Below are 16,463 nucleotides of genomic sequence, written 5' to 3'. Positions count from 1 at the left end.
GGCTGGTGAATTCTTTAACTGGAGAGGTGTAAATATTTGTCCAAGAAATGCCAGAGCGACCGAGAGTAGTGAGGGAACCCGTACCACTCAATTGGGCATTCAGGGAGGTCCTACCCCCGAGAAACCTTTTTAAATAATGGGTGAAGACTGGTGCATTTTAGGGCACACTTTTTTAGAAACATTGGGTAAAAAGTCAAACAGTTTATAATTGAGTTTTGTAAGGTAACTCGTGAAAAAAAGATTCAAGTCACCAACAGTGCAAAGGACCATTTTTCCAACACATCTTCACGATGCCTTTCCCACAATATGTGCCAATATCAAATATTTTCACACTGGCTGTGCCCAAACATTTCCATGCAGACTGCACCATTATACCCTATTATTCACATAGAAGAACATACTCATGTTTGCTTTGTGCATAATGCCAGGAATGATGTTCACCATATAAATACATTTATTTATTTATTTATTTTTTTGCATTTGTAAGGTGCTTATACATCAAGTAAATTGTGTTTCAAAGCACCCACAGGGCAATGGGGAGGGTACATGGGAACGAAAGACAAATATAATAGCAAAAAAAGAGAAAGAAAGAGGCAGTCCTACTAGACATTCTGAGCATTCAGAACGTACAAGTGCAGAGAGGGAGAAGGGACGAGCGAAGGGGGTAAATTCTAGGAGTTCCACTTAGTACGTTACAAGCCGCTGTTAAGTGCCTGGCAGAGATCACTTGGTGAGAATGGTCAACTGCCATTACAATAAGTGCAGGCCTGTGAGACAGCACAGGCCAGTGGGCGCCCAAAGGAAAGTGCTGTGAGTGGGCGGAGGCTGAAGGCAATTCGGAGGAAGGAGGCCTGGATCCTGAAGGACACATAAGGGCCCTGGTCCACAATCATATCGACCGTGGGGTTTAGCATGGGTGGGAGAGAAGGGAGGAGGAGGTGAAAAGGAAAATCTAGAGGGTCTCTGGAAATTTGAGGAGATCCGGCTCAAGATGAAGAGGAAGGGGGAGGCTGTTCCAGAGTAGGGAGCCAGCTGGGGAAAGAGACCGGCCACCAGCTCACTGTTTAGAGAAGCGCTTCACACACAGTTGACGACTGAGGAGAGTAGAGATCTGGAGGGAGAGTATTTGGTGAGAGTCAGTTGTAGATAGCGTGGTCCCTGGCCTAAGAGAGCCTTATGAATGATGCAGAGGGATTTGAATGCAGCAATCGGGAGACAAAATGTCATACTAAAATTGGAAATGACTGGACTGGCTGCATTGAAATGACAGTCTAGCTACAACATAACACTTATGCTTGTTTTACCAAAGATGCCTAGTACAAAATGTCATGCCACAGTAAGAATAATACCACTGATCCTGTTTGCCTTATCAAAGATGCCCAATACAGAATGTTGTGCCTCAGCAAGAAATGACTAGACTGGTTGCATAATAAATGCCAATCTTGCTTCGTAATAACACTTATCATGCTTGCTTTACCAAAGATGCCCAATACAAAATGTCATACCACAATAGGAAATGGTAGACTGGTTGCATTGAAATGCCAGTCTAGTTACATATTAACACTTATCAGGCTTGCTTAATCAACCATGCACAGTATAAACTGCCATGCCAGTTCCATGGTGTGCCAGTGCCTTACAGTCAGACATAATCACATTAATGATGAATGTGATTGTGTGATTGGGAGGCACTGGGGAGCCCAGGTGGCAGATCCATGGCAGGAGCTGAGGTCCCAAGATACAGTTATGCAATTTTTTATTGGGCATCGGTGCCAAGATAAAACTGCCATGCCCACCCCCTGAGGCCCCGAGAGCCTCACAGGCACACCTTAATTCTGTCATGCAAGATGCTGGGGGGCCCAGTCATGGTATTTTTTACTGGGTATCTATCAGATGCCCATTAATAAATGGCATTTTTCCCTCATTGTCCTCCAGTGCCTCACATGCACAGATAATCAATTGTGTGTACATGTGAGGCGCTGTGGGGGTTAGGGGTCAGGCTTGACATTGCAATTGAGGCACTAGGAATCCCGGCGGACTGGGCGGGCATTCTTTACTGGGCATACACAGTAACAAATGCCATGCCGTCCCACTGTGCCCCATTGTCTCACACATACCCGATGAATGTGATTGTGTGTATGTGAGAACCTGGGGGGCACTGGGGTAATTGACATGCCTGTCCCCTGGGTCCCGGGCTCCTTACATGCACACACAATCAATGTAGTTATGCGTGTATCCCAAGCAATTGGGATCCAGGGGGCGGGGACGGTATGTTTCACTGGACATATACCATAGATGTCCAGTAAAAAAATACCATTTCTGTCCCCTGGACCCCACAGCACCTCAGACGGAGAGCTGATTTTGGCCGGGGGCAGTGGGTTGTGCAACAAAGGCATTTTTTGAAATGCCTTTGTTGTACAAACCTCCTACCCCTGTCAATCTGAAAAAGTAAATACCCTTCATTTGAATGACAGACGTAACTTGATGGCCGTAGGCCAACCGTCTTCTGCACCGAATTATAGAAATATAGACTGCTATGCTTGACCAACAAGCGGCCATTTTAAACGTAGCAAGAATCGCAATTTTGCTTGTTAACCATTGCTCATTGCTTTCTGTCTAAACTGCTTTGCAGCTTGCAATTCTTGCGAATTCTGCTTACTCTGCTCAACTGTTAACATTGTTGTCTGAATATGAAAGGACAAGGTCGCGGGACTGAGGAGTTCGTTGAAACTCCTCATGAGTAGCCCAGAAAGGAATGCCCACGCTCCCTCTCCATAGCCTTGAGAGAGAGAGCTGCAGGGCATTTAATCACTTCACAGCTGCCAGCCAGTCTCGTACGATGGTAGAATATGGTAGAATAAAACAGCTAAAGGCTTGAATTATGCTCTTCCTATGGCCCCCCTTCGCAAAACCCTTCAGAGCGTGTCGGCTCCCAGGACACGAATAGTACCTCATAGATAGCAAAGTATGGATTGTGGCTCTTCCCCCGTGTGCAGCTTGCTTCCAAGAACAGAACCACTGTGTTCTGTTCAACAACTAAAAGATGCCTCCGCACTTTCTAATTGCACATTGTTACTAGAATAGACATTGAAAGTGTCATAATTGTCATACTCGTCGGATATGTCCATCGTCATCCCGAGTTCAAAGAAACTTAATAAAGAGGGGTGTTAAACATGACATTGCTGATTGTATGATATGCATTTTGTATATATGTAACTGATGTACGTAATTCGCTCTCTTGCGTCCCTCGAGGTCTAGGAAACTCACGTCGCGGGGCGTGAGACCAGAATTGGCCAGTTGAGACTATTTTTGCTTGCAATAAAACCCTAGCATTGGGAATTTGAACCTCGTGTCTGGCGCATCGTTTCGTGTATGGTTATTGCCTTGTTTCCATAGCGCGAGGGACCCCTAGGGGCCCCTTTCACCCCCACTCGCCAAAATCATCTCGGACCAGCACAAACACACACACAGTTACACAACATACATACAGCAAGCTCTTGCTATCTCATTCGCAGTCACGAGCACTCATCATGCACTCACTCATAACACAAGCATACATGCATCCATACACATATTTAAATATGAAATGAATGAACATACAGACAAACACTTTACACACCCTACACACAGCAAGCGCTCTGTCTCATTCACATGAGCACCCATCATGCACTCACTCAAAACACAAGTATACACACATCCATACACATATTTAAATAATAAATGAACCTACAAAAACACACATTGACGCCACATGCACACAGCAGTCATGCTCTCATGTACACCAGCATCCATCATCATACATTCATTCACCTAACAACACAACCATGAACGCATCCATACGCATAATTTAAATAAAAAAAGCAGAACATAAGCAAACTTACCTAATGCCACGGGTCTTTTCTCACCAGCACTTAGACCGGCGAGACAGCTTCCTGGTTTCTGCTCATGCGTAGAGAGGCCTGTGCGTGCGTGACGAGATGCACCACTCCAGCCTGCTCTGTCCATATATGCGAGGAGGCACAGGAGCACCCCCTTACACACACAGACATGCAGTTCTGCAGCCAGCATTTCCAATGAGCCATGCAGGGCTGGGGATGCAAACGCCCCCAGCCTTGCATGGCGCATTGAGCTTGCACGGCTAGGGAACTTTAACTTTTAAAGAGATGCAGTGTTTCCCTTTGACTGTTTTGGCAAAGGTGCACCAAGTTTTCCAGATCTAGTGTCTGCGGTCTGCCGGGCAAAAGTATCAGAGGTGATAAAGCCAAGATATGGACGTCAGAAAGGTGAATGCGGGTATATAGAGGGGAAGCTGGCAGAGGGGAGGCCGGGTTAGCAGAGTGCCTGCCACACTCTTTCTGACTGCAGTTGCCTGTGGAAGATGAGGTGAGCTGCGTACATGCCAACCGTGGGGAAGAGTTGCGAATGTAGCCTGAGGCTTCAGGGGATCCCTCCTCCCTGGCACTTTCCCCCACCGGGTAAGGATGTAGAGGGCAATTGACAATGCGTAGAATGAGGCCCCATTGCCGTAAGTGCGTAATTACCACAGCCTCAGCAACTTTATTACTTGGCACTTGATTTTTGCACGGCTCTCACAGGGCCAGGATTTGCGTGGCCCTGGGTGGCAAAGGATGCGTGCAGCCCCTTTATTTACATCGCAGAAAATGATGTCACAAAATGAGTCATTAATATTCGTGTGGATCAAATAACCTGATGGTCAATATCTGAATTTTAACTGTTAATATTATGGTTGTAGCAATATCAGGAGTGAGGATTATTTTGGAGTAGTCGGCTGAATGAGCTGAATCATTTGTAAAGATGGGTACCTTTAAAGAAAGTATTGTGACGAGGAAGAGCAGGACACAGAGTAATGAAGATCACTGGTATGTATTCCAAACATAACTAATGTGACTGCTGGCTCCAAGCATGTAAGGGCAGGGATTGGCCCTGATCCAGTCAGGGCAAAGTGCTTTTGCTGCAGGATAGTGCAATCGTAACAAAGCCTTTTTACCAGAGTGGTACTAAGGCAGTCAGAGTAAGTACTTCCGCAGGTCTTCAAATGTCATCAATAGGTCCAGAAAAAAGTGTGGTGGATCATTAACATACGCACAAAGACTGAACGTATCCCAAAGTGAAATGCGTGTATTGAATTCAACTGGCCTTTCCTAATGGAAGAAAATTCAAAATAGAAATGAGAGTTGTCTTTCACAAAATGAATAATCAATACCTGAAGAAAACAGCTAGAGGAGATTTTCCTAGAACACTGCTGCCAAAGTATAAAAGGTGTGCACCCTTTAACCCAAAAATCTATATGGAACTATTCTATGGAAAGCAAAATGCCAATATATGGTGTGTGCTTTGTAGACACGTTAATGTGGTTTTGTGGTTTATTGGGTTCAAATCTTCATCGGCGAAAACTTGAGTAAACAAGCATTTTTACATGCTGACCTCAAAAACACCCAAGGGTGATGTAGTCGGAACTGTGAAAAAGTGGGCAGACGCTGTCATCCCACATGTTATCTCAACTTGTACCCTGAAAATCAGCTCAGGGCCAAGTAGAACATCTTCAGGTCTACAATCAGAGCCGGTCAGATAGCACAGTGAGCTAAAAACTCTCCCCTGTTATCTGTGTGCAGCCTGCTGTGGCAGGTTCGAATCCCGGCAGGGTTGCCTCAGCCTTTCATCCTCCTGAGGTCGATGAAATGAATACCACTTTGTTGGATAATAATGTCTTATGTTATTTGAGTGCTCTGTGACCTGTGGGAGTGTAGCGCTATATAAGAAATACATAATTATTAAACTCACTACCCACATTCATAGACCTGGTAAATCATCACAACAAATTTGCCCTCTTCAACAAAACTCTGTTTTCTAAATCGAACTTGAAAATTAAGTACACACATCATAATTATGCAATTTTACAAAATTCCAAAACATGGCTTGTTGGTTGTCTTTCAAGACTTAATCATAACAAAAAATAATGACAATTGGTAACCTTTTGCATCGTTTGACAAAGGCACCCAAAAATAGATATATTTAAAACACCAAATGCGAACATATGAATACTATTGAGTGCACAACTCTAATTTGTCAACATATTTTAACGGATTTGGGCAGCAATTAGTTTTTCTGTATGTGCTTTCAGAATAAAATGGCCCTTTTAAACCCCTTGTCTAAAACAAAGCTTCTTAAAGGACCATTACTTCAAACAGAGAGCGTGATAAGCCATAACTGTGAGGCCCCACAGGTCTGATGGGGAAGTGGGCGGGAGGTATTGGTCTCTAGAAGCGTGTAACAGCGGGGTTGGGAGTTGACACCACGGCCTCGCTAAAACAGGCACAACCAAAAGCCCTTTGGCTCGAAGCAGCCTAGCCCTTGTTACTTCTTATACTCACGGCAGCAGGTTGCTGCTAGGCCCCAAAGAGTGCGGGGCCCGGGGCGACAGCACAGACTGCCCATGCCTCCGGCCGTCTCTAGGCTTTCACTATGGAAACTGCATTTTGTGGGACGGTGTTTTGTTTAATCCGACAGAGTGTAATTTGACAGATCAATATGCGCCCATTTTGCGCAGCGGGCATTTACAAAGCGGCATTTAAACCTAGATCCCCATGAAGGATTGTTTGTGTCTGGGTTCAGCAAGAGTAGAGCACTACGGTGCACTTAATGGTTATTACTTTTTAATCTGTGATCGCTCCCACACAAAGCAGGGTGTGAAACGGAGAAGGGACACAGGAGCAAAGCAGAGGGCATACAACTGAAATGCAATGAACATTTTGCTGCATTCCAAGCACTAGATGGTTGTACAATCATCAGTAGCCAGTGTCATATAATCTTGTGCTCGCAAATACATCATAGGTTTCTATGAATTACAGTGATAGTGTAGGAGGATTTAGTTTGAATGATCAGTCCTGTGAGCTTTGTCTTAAAAGCGCTGTTTAGGGGAGACCACCAGGGGCGCGCTGATGGCTTCAGCACGAGCGTAGCTCTCCCGCTCCAAGGCAAAAGTGGATTGAGCCCCCACTTTTAGAACCCCCCAGCCAGCAAAGTTCACCCCCAGGAGGTAAATCATAGGAGGCATTTGGGGGCGAAAAAGCAGAAGAAACGAGATAATTAATGAATGCATGCACTCTAAAATTTCCCATATAGGGATCTTGACATGTTCCTTCTACAGGTAAAATGCTCATGTAATTTCAAATACAAACAGTCTGCAGAATTGGATAAGTCTATTGTGACTGTGCATGTACACTCTCTGTGAATTCTCCCCCGCATACAGTACCTGTAAGTTATTTTACAGGCTCCTATCACCCCCACTTCCCCGGGAATATTCATCCTTGCCCACCCCCTGCTTAAGCATTCAAGCATGCATCATTGGCTCCTGAAGAATGAGCTCACTAAGGCTGCCTGCAGAGTCAAAGGTGGGCACTGTTTCCCTCTAATCCAGCTTTCTATGAGGTCATGGCAAATGTACATAGAGAACTGGCACAAGTAGGAGCCAGGGGGATAAAGAGACTGATATGTAGCCAGTTTACAATGTGTTGGCACCTGAAGTATGAGCTCACTGAGGCTTCCTGCAGAGTCAAAGGTGGGCACTGTTTCCATATAATCCAGCTTTCTATGAGGTCATGGCAAATGTACATTGAGAACTGGCACAAGTAGGAGCCAGGGGGATAAAGAGACTGATATGTAGCCAGTTTACAATGTTTTCTTTCTGGGATGGTGACACTGTATAGTGCAAGTCAAGGGAAGTGGCTGGTGAGAGCAAAGCAGGACACTGGCGGGCAGATACTCCAAAGTCCAGAATGCACCTGGCACAGCATGCGCATGGCGCACGAGGAGCAGCCTGGAACGTTGTGCCCCATTATCAAAAGCAGATGCAGATCCAGAGTGCTGCCAGAGTGCTCGGGAGTGCTGCACCATGCTGGAATGGAGCTGCACTGTCAGTGTTAGCGCAGGCGCTTGGATCACCAATTGGGAGGTGGCAAGGCCGTACTGTGCTGCCATGATGGGTGCTGACTTTAATCAGACAGGTGAGCCTCAGGGGTGCACATTGGTCTTACCTTTCAAGGGCCCGCAAGGAAGGCGCTCTAGGGAACCCCTACACTTGCATGGAAACCATTTTTGGGGTTAGTCCCTTTAAGAACATACAGTGATGATGTAACAGTCACCAGGTGCCTTTCTCCTGTAAGAGCTCTGCCCTGGCGAACAAAGTGTATCACGACAGTCCATTAAATAAACACACTGGGCGGATGCATATTCCGTCTCAAAGTCCATGCTATAAAACAGCAACGCAGGCTCACAGACAAACACATGGAATTCAGAAGCATAGACCCGCCTACGCCTTTCAACCAGAGGAGTGACAGTCTCCTGGAATAACAAGCAGCGCGAATGATTGGTGCACTTCTATCAGAGAACCTTCACAAGCGAACAGAGGAGCTATCACCGCCAACGATTGGCTGCAGACGACATTCGCACGTCTCTTGCTTGTTTTCAGTGGTCTCCAGGCAGCCAACTTCCGGCGGAATGACGTACTGCGACCATCTCTTCCCTGGCAACCCAAGACGAAGGCAACAGGTAGAGCATTTGCATCAGAAGTTGAGAAAAAGCGTGCTGCCCAACGCCCATACCATTCTCAAGCAGATGGGTACGATGAGGGCATACATGCAATCCCAACTCAACTTCGTAGAAGGCACCCGGGAGAGCCAACTCTCACAAGCCTGCGCGACGCTGCTTTCCAACATGGGCAACATGCAGAAGGACATGAGCACGGTAGACATGCTGCTGAAGCAACGGCTGACGTCAACCTCATACGCCATTCTTCAGGGCATCCCCGAGCCCAGGACGGAGGATGCGGTGAAGCTACGGTCGACTATCGTCAATTCGTTCTGGATCCTGGCTGTCGTGCTGATGGCAATAAACCTGATAGTCTTCTGTGTTCATATCACCATCGTCATTGGGAATACCCCACTGGCTATTTTCATCCAGATGAATGCCTCACTCGTGCTTATCCTCGCAACCCTGTGCCTATGTTTTGGCATGGATGTCCTCCTGAGCACTGCGCTTGGAGCTTGGGAAAAAGATCAGCTTAAGAAGAAAATAAAATATTACGAAAATACATTGATTGAACATGCTGCCAGTGCCGAAGAATGACCCTGAGCTGTTTCTCAATTTGGTCAGGCAATAAAAACCATACAATCTGTGTAAACTCCACTCAAATATCTTATTTTGCCTACAAATTTAGAAACCCATCTTGGTGTGTTGATGTTCTGAAGTCGAACATTGGGTTTTTAATTGGCTATTGCAACCTCAAATCTATCAGACTTATTGATGATTTTTCTTCTTGGGGCTCGAGGACATCAGGAGTGTCTAAGTTCTTCCTCGCTTACGTTGAAATGGATTTATTGGACTTGACAAAATCCAATCGAGTGACCTGTAGGCTCTCCAACGATGGCTGTAGTTGGTGCATTAATTAGTCATTAGTAAACCCTCCCAGTCCATACTTGAATTAAAGCGATTGGACTTTGAACTGCTGGAAGAAATGTGGTTTCATGTTTGTCAGTGCCAGAAGCCACAGCCTGAATTGCTATATCAGTGCACCTTGTACCGTCCTAATGATGGAGTGTCTCAATGAGGGCCTGTGCAGTTTTATTACGCTGGCCCTCGACAAAATATTGTTCTTGCAGGACACTGTATGGGAGGACGTATTTCTGCTTCGACTTTTATCATTCCTAGAACTGCCAAGTCACGCCACCTGAATTTGTAAGCTTTCATATCAAGTAGGTTAATTTGAGATATATATATAGAAATAATCATGCATTTATAGATTCTTACTACTCATCTAATTTATGCCCATGCACTTGCGCGATCTGAATGACACTTGGCCCAGTAAGATCGCTGTCTGTCTTCCCTCTGTTCCCCCTCCCTTGCCTTGTCGCGCCTTGAAACACTTGAGTATAGGCTCGTTATAAATTACATATCATATCATATCATATCATAAAGAAACAATTATCTTAAAGCAGTTATGACACATGGTCTATATACCACATATTTTAACTATCTAGTGGTTTAAGACCTTCTCAAACAATTCTACAGGGTTGAAACATGTTGGTAGAGTGTTTTTTTCTGTGCAGATATTAAGAAAGAACTGATGCTGCGGAACATTTAACTGGTTGTGTAAATCCATCACTATGTACTTTTATATTTAATTAAAGCATTTAGCTTTTTTGTTTTTCATGTAAGCTATGGTTGTCAACGTGTTCGTGTCATACTTTTTTCCCTCCATACTGTATTCACACCAATTCGATTATATGATATTCTGTATACTTTTGATATTAGCAAGTGATCTTCTTCAACACTGACTGCATATCATCTATAACATCTCCCCTAGTTACAAATATGCGGAAGAGATCATTGCTAAATGGCATCTTCTCAATAGTCAATAAAAGGTGTACGCCCCCTTTGTAGCATGGTTCTCTCCCCATTGCTCTGCCAGTCCTCTGAGTCTCCCTTCTTTTTGGCGCCAGCAGTAAGCCTGCTGTCACGTTATGGGATTGTAGCTCCTGATTTTGTTGAATGCCTTGTCTGAAAGTGGTGGGTCCCACGCCTTCTCCTACTGCGCGCCCTTATTTTCTATGGTGTGTAGAATTCAGCATTGTGCTTTCCGTTTCTACTGCACAAGGAAAGTTTCTCCCACGGCAGCGAGAGCATCATGATATTTGTGTCTGATTTGGTTTTAATCAATCCAGTTTACTGACAATTTGCAAATTGAGAGATTACTAGGAATGGCAAACTGGGAGGTTACTGGAACTCTCAAACTGGGAGCCTATTGGGAATTTCAAACTAGGAACGAGAAGCTGGGAGCTTACTCAGAATGTCAACCTTACTAGGAAAGTCATTTGGCAGATGTCATGGCCAAGGGTTTAACAAACAACACAAGACTCAAGAAATGGTATTGAAACAACTTTATCTTTTAGCACGAGTGAATTCAAGGTTTAGTGTGAACTTGATGGGATAGGGAATCTTCAAAGGAAACTAAAAAAGGAGCCGTTCTGGCTTGATTTAGCTCATCAGCCCTCCTCTCATAACCCTGAGACCCTTCATCCAGGCAGCCCTAAAAAGGTCACTCACAGACAATGGTGTTTTAAGTGTCCCCTGAATTGCTTTCCTTGTAGATTTTGGTCTTTCTGTGGTCATTGCTGCAGTCAAGATACTGAGCTATTTGTAGGTGGTCCCGGGGCCCGGGCTTGTTTCAGATATCTCCACACTTCAGTCACATTTCTCCACATCCCATTGGGCCCAGGGAGCTTTGGGTTGCGTCCCGGAATGTTGGTAAATAGCAGAGGTTGAACAGGTGCCTACTCTGCAGGGCCTCTACACACTGGTACTATTTTTGCTTTATCTTCTATTTCCGCTTCCTTTGCAATGCCCTGGAACGATTTGCCCCTCATCACCTACCCTCCCAGCTTCCCTTCTTCTGTGTGAATCTGGAACCTCTCCTTTTCTATGCTCAGGTCGTCTTTGAAATCCTTTTACCTCCTGCTCTTTTTACCCTCTCCAGTGCCACTGTTTGCTCCATCCATTCTTTGTCACCTTTTCTATAATCTCTTTCTCTGGGCTAGTGTTATGCTTCCCTTGTCTTCCCTCCATTCCTCTGTGGTATTTATTCCTTTCTTTCCACCACTATTCCACACCAAAACCTTCTAATTCCCCCTTTTGCTCTCTTGTCCTCCCCGGGGCCATGCAGATATTAACTCTCTGTCGCCTCCCACCCCCAGAATACCTGTGCAACTATTTGCACAGCCTATGCTGTACCTTCCCGTTTACCCTGTTGTCCTGCTCTCACTGTCTCCAATATTCTCTCCTGCTCTCCCTGCCTCCACTGTTCTCTCCTGGTCTACCTGCCTCCACTGTTCTCTCTTGCTCTCCCTGCCTCCACTATTCTCTCCTGCTCTCCCTGCCTCCACTATTCTCTCCTGCTCTCCCTGCCTCCACTATGCTCTCCTGCTCTCCCTGCCTCCACTATTCTCTCCTGCTCTCCCTGTCTCCACTGTTCTCTCCTGGTCTCCCTGCCTCCACTATTCTCTCCTTCTCTCCCTGCCTCCACTATTCTTTCCTGCTCTCCCTGTCTCCACTGTTCTCTCCTGGTCTCCCTGCCTCCACTGTTCTCTCCTTCTCTCCCTGCCTACACTATTCTCTCCTTCTCTCCCTGTCTCCACTATTCTCTCCTGGTCTCCCTGCCTCCACTATTCGCTCCTGCTCTCCCTGCCTCCACTGTTCTCTCCTGGTCTCCCTGCCTCCACTATTCTCTCCTGCTCTCCCTGTCTCCACTGTTCTCTCCTGGTCTCCCTGCCTCCACTATTCACTCCATCTCCCCCTGCCTCCACTATTCTCTCCATCTCCCCCTGCCTCCACTATTCTCTCCTTCTCTCCCTGCCTCCACTATTCTCTCCTTCTCTCCCTGTCTCCACTAGTGTCTCCTGGTTTCCCTGCCTCCACTATTCTCTCCTGCTCTCCCTGTCTCCACTGTTCTCTCCTGGTCTCCCTGCCTCCACTATTCTCTCCATCTCTCCCTGCCTCCACTGTTCTCTCCTGGTCTACCTGCCTCCACTATTCTCTCCTGCTCTCCCTGCCTCCACTATTCTCTCCTGCTCTCCATGTCCCCACTGTTCTCCCCTGGTCTCCCTGCCTCCACTATTCTCTCCTGCTCTCCCTGCCTCCACTATTCTCTCCTGCTCTCCCTGTCTCCACTGTTCTCTCCTGGTCTCCCTGCCTCCACTATTCTCTCCTTCTCTCCCTGCCTCCACTATTCTCTCCTTCTCTCCCTGTCTCCACTATTCTCTCCTGCTCTCCCTGTCTCCACTGTTCTCTCCTGGTCTCCCTGCCTCCACTATTCTCTCCTTCTCTCCCTGTCTCCACTGTTCTCTCCTGGTCTCCCTGCCTCCACTATTCTCTCCTTCTCTCCCTGCCTCCACTATTCTCTCCTGCTCTCCATGTCTCCTCTGTTCTCCCTGCCTCCACTATTCTCTCCTGCTCTCCCTGTCTCCACTGTTCTCTCCTGGTCTCCCTGCCTCCACTATTCTCTCCATCTCTCCCTGCCTCCACTATTCTCTCCTTCTCTCCCTGCCTCCACTATTCTCTCCTTCTCTCCCTGTCTCCACTATTCTCTCCTTCTCTCGCTGCCTCCACTATTCTCTCCTGCTCTCCCTGTCTCCACTGTTCTCTCCTGGTCTCCCTGCCTCCACTATTCTCTCCTTCTCTCCCTGCCTCCACTATTCTCTCCTTCTCTCCCTGTCTCCACTATTCTCTCCTGGTCTCCCTGCCTCCACTATTCGCTCCTGCTCTCCCTGTCTCCAATGTTCTCTCCTGGTCTCCCTGCCTCCACTATTCTCTCCTACTCTCCCTGTTTCCACTGTTCTCTCCTGGTCTCCCTGCCTCCACTATTCTCTCCATCTCTCCCTGCCTCCACTATTCTCTCCTTCTCTCCCTGCCTCCACTATTCTCTCCTTCTCTCCCTGTTTCCACTATTCTCTCCTGGTCTCCCTGCCTCCAATATTCTCTCCTGCTCTCCCTGCCTCCACTGTTCTCTCCTGGTCTACCTGCCTCCACTGTTCTCTCCTGCTCTCCCTGCCTCCACTATTCTCTCCTGCTCTCCCTGCCTCCACTATTCTCTCCTGCTCTCCCTGCCTCCACTATGCTCTCCTGCTCTCCCTGCCTCCACTATTCTCTCCTGATCTCCCTGTCTCCACTGTTCTCTCCTGGTCTCCCTGCCTCCACTATTCTCTCCTTCTCTCCCTGCCTCCACTATTCTCTCCTGCTCTCCCTGTCTCCACTGTTCTCTCCTGGTCTCCCTGCCTCCACTATTCTCTCCTTCTCTCCCTGCCTCCACTATTCTCTCCTTGTCTCCCTGTCTCCACTATTCTCTCCTGGTCTCCCTGCCTCCACTATTCGCTCCTGCTCTCCCTGCCTCCACTGTTCTCTCCTGGTCTCCCTGCCTCCACTATTCTCTCCTGCTCTCCCTGTCTCCACTGTTCTCTCCTGGTCTCCCTGCCTCCACTATTCACTCCATCTCCCCCTGCCTCCACTATTCTCTCCATCTCCCCCTGCCTCCACTATTCTCTCCTTCTCTCCCTGCCTCCACTATTCTCTCCTTCTCTCCCTGTCTCCACTAGTGTCTCCTGGTTTCCCTGCCTCCACTATTCTCTCCTGCTCTCCCTGTCTCCACTGTTCTCTCCTGGTCTCCCTGCCTCCACTATTCTCTCCATCTCTCCCTGCCTCCACTGTTCTCTCCTGGTCTACCTGCCTCCACTATTCTCTCCTGCTCTCCCTGCCTCCACTATTCTCTCCTGCTCTCCATGTCCCCACTGTTCTCCCCTGGTCTCCCTGCCTCCACTATTCTCTCCTGCTCTCCCTGCCTCCACTATTCTCTCCTGCTCTCCCTGCCGCCACTATTTTCTCCTGCTCTCCCTGTCTCCACTGTTCTCTCCTGGTCTCCCTGCCTCCACTATTCTCTCCTTCTCTCCCTGCCTCCACTATTCTCTCCTTCTCTCTCTGTCTCCACTATTCTCTCCTGCTCTCCCTGTCTCCACTGTTCTCTCCTGGTCTCCCTGCCGCCACTATTCTCTCCTTCTCTCCTTGCCTCCACTATTCTCTCCTTCTCTCCCTGTATCCACTGTTCTCTCCTGGTCTCCTTGCCTCCACTATTCTCTCCTTCTCTCCCTGCCTCCACTATTCTCTCCTGCTCTCCCTGTCTCCACTGTTCTCTCCTGGTCTCCCTGCATCCACTATTCTCTCCTGCTCTCCCTGTCTCCACTGTTCTCTCCTGGTCTCCCTGCCTCCACTATTCTCTCCATCTCTCCCTGCCTCCACTATTCTCTCCTTCTCTCCCTGCCTCCACTATTCTCTCCTTCTCTCCCTGTCTCCACTATTCTCTCCTGGTCTCCCTGCCTCACTATTCTCTCCTGCTCTCCCTGCCTCCACTATTCTCTCCTGCTCTCCCTGTCTCCAATATTCTCTCCTTCTCTCCCTGCCTCCACTATTCTCTCCTGCTCTCCCTGCCTCCACTATTCTCTCCTGGTCTCCCTGCCTCCACTGTTCTCTCCTGGTCTCCCTGCCTCCACTATTCTCTCCTTCTCCCTCTATCTCCACTCTTCTCTCCTGCTCTCCCTGCCTCCACTATTCTCTCCTGTTCTCCCTGTTTCCACTGTTCTCCCCTGCTCTCCTTGCCTCCACTATTCTCCCCTGCTCTCTCCCTGCCTCCACTAATCTCTCCTGCTCTCTCCCTGCCTCCACTATTCTCTCCTGTTCTCCCTGTTTCCACTGTTCTCTCCTGCTCTCCCAGCCTCCACTATTCTCTCCAGCTCTCTCCCTGTCTCCACTCTTCTCCCCTGCTCTCCCTGCTCCACTGTTGTCGCCTGCTCACCCTGCCTTGCTGCCATTCTCTTCTGCATGCTCCACTCTTCTTCTCTTCCTCTCTCACTTTCCTCACCTCCGACTCCCACTATGGCCTATGTCCTAACAGCTCTCCCCTTTACTGACAGCCCAAGCACCAACCTCAGGGTCCGTGAATAAGAAACCAGCATAAGCTGTGGTCCACAGTCTGCTTGGTGCCCGGATTGGTTCCTGAAATTCTAATTGTATTTCTCTGCTGTACCTTATCGGGCTGACATTGAGAACGCAGATCCATGGGGTCAACTATTAAGAAGTAGGTTCACCGCCTTGAATAATGCTCCAGCAGCTGCTGCAGTGTTTTCATCGCAATAAACCAGCTTGAAGAGGCTAAGCTGTTTGAAGGGTGGTCGACACGTTGGAGAGCTTTTGTACTTCTTTCTAAGTACATCTTCAGTGCCCCACCGGCATAGCTCCTCTTCACACAAGCCCTGGGTTCTACTCTCCCGCATTCCAGATTCTAAATCTAACACACATTGGAATGCTACACACCTCTCTTCTTTACCATAAACACCCAACAAAAACATGACATTGATAAAGAGCCAAAACAATGGAATATGACAGTATGTCACATAGTCACAATATGGCAATGTACATTAGACTTTGCCAATTTAGATCCTATTTATATTTAACACCCAAAAGCACTTTTATAGGATCCTGAACACCCAACCCTTATTTAACTCACATAATCACTAAACTCACATAATCACTAAAATAACCTGGTTAGTAACATACTCTCCTGTGTCTGTCCCTTGCTCCTTCATCTCCACTCTTTGCTTGAACATTTACTTTCCCAGCTTGAGAATCACTTCTCACGCTGCGATTCCTACTCACCCTATTTACATACCATACTTTGCCATCAAAAGTTTTAACTGCTCCGTGTAATTTCTTTATCACTCTAATAGATTTGGACCAACTTAGTCCCAACTCCTTCTACCCCGGGAGAAGCTTCACACCTACCCAACCTCCCTCTTTCAATCTGCTTTCCTTAATTGCCTTACGCAAATCGAACATTCCTTTGTTGCACT

The 16,463-nt window shown here is 47.4% G+C and overlaps 1 protein-coding gene across 1 annotated transcript; it reads left to right on the top strand.

Moving 5' to 3' along the window:
- Positions 1-8,514: 8,514 nt before the first annotated feature.
- On the top strand, positions 8,515-9,141 carry LOC138471552 (single-pass membrane and coiled-coil domain-containing protein 3-like). The gene has a single exon (XM_069609252.1). The coding sequence runs from the start codon at positions 8,515-8,517 to the stop codon at positions 9,139-9,141; it is 627 nt and encodes a 208-aa protein (XP_069465353.1).
- Positions 9,142-16,463: the final 7,322 nt, after the last annotated feature.

Source organism: Ambystoma mexicanum, chromosome 1p (genome assembly GCF_040938575.1).
Source record: "Ambystoma mexicanum isolate Mex_15411 chromosome 1p, UKY_AmexF1_1, whole genome shotgun sequence".
NCBI classification, from domain to species: domain Eukaryota; kingdom Metazoa; phylum Chordata; class Amphibia; order Caudata; family Ambystomatidae; genus Ambystoma; species Ambystoma mexicanum.
The sequence above is the reverse complement of the archived record's forward strand: the minus strand, read 5'-3'. Positions and strand labels throughout refer to the sequence as shown.

Excerpts from the sequence above, each read along its gene's own strand:
- LOC138471552 (XM_069609252.1), top strand. The coding sequence starts at position 8,515 with ATGACGTACTGCGACCATCTCTTCCCTGGCAACCCAAGACGAAGGCAA.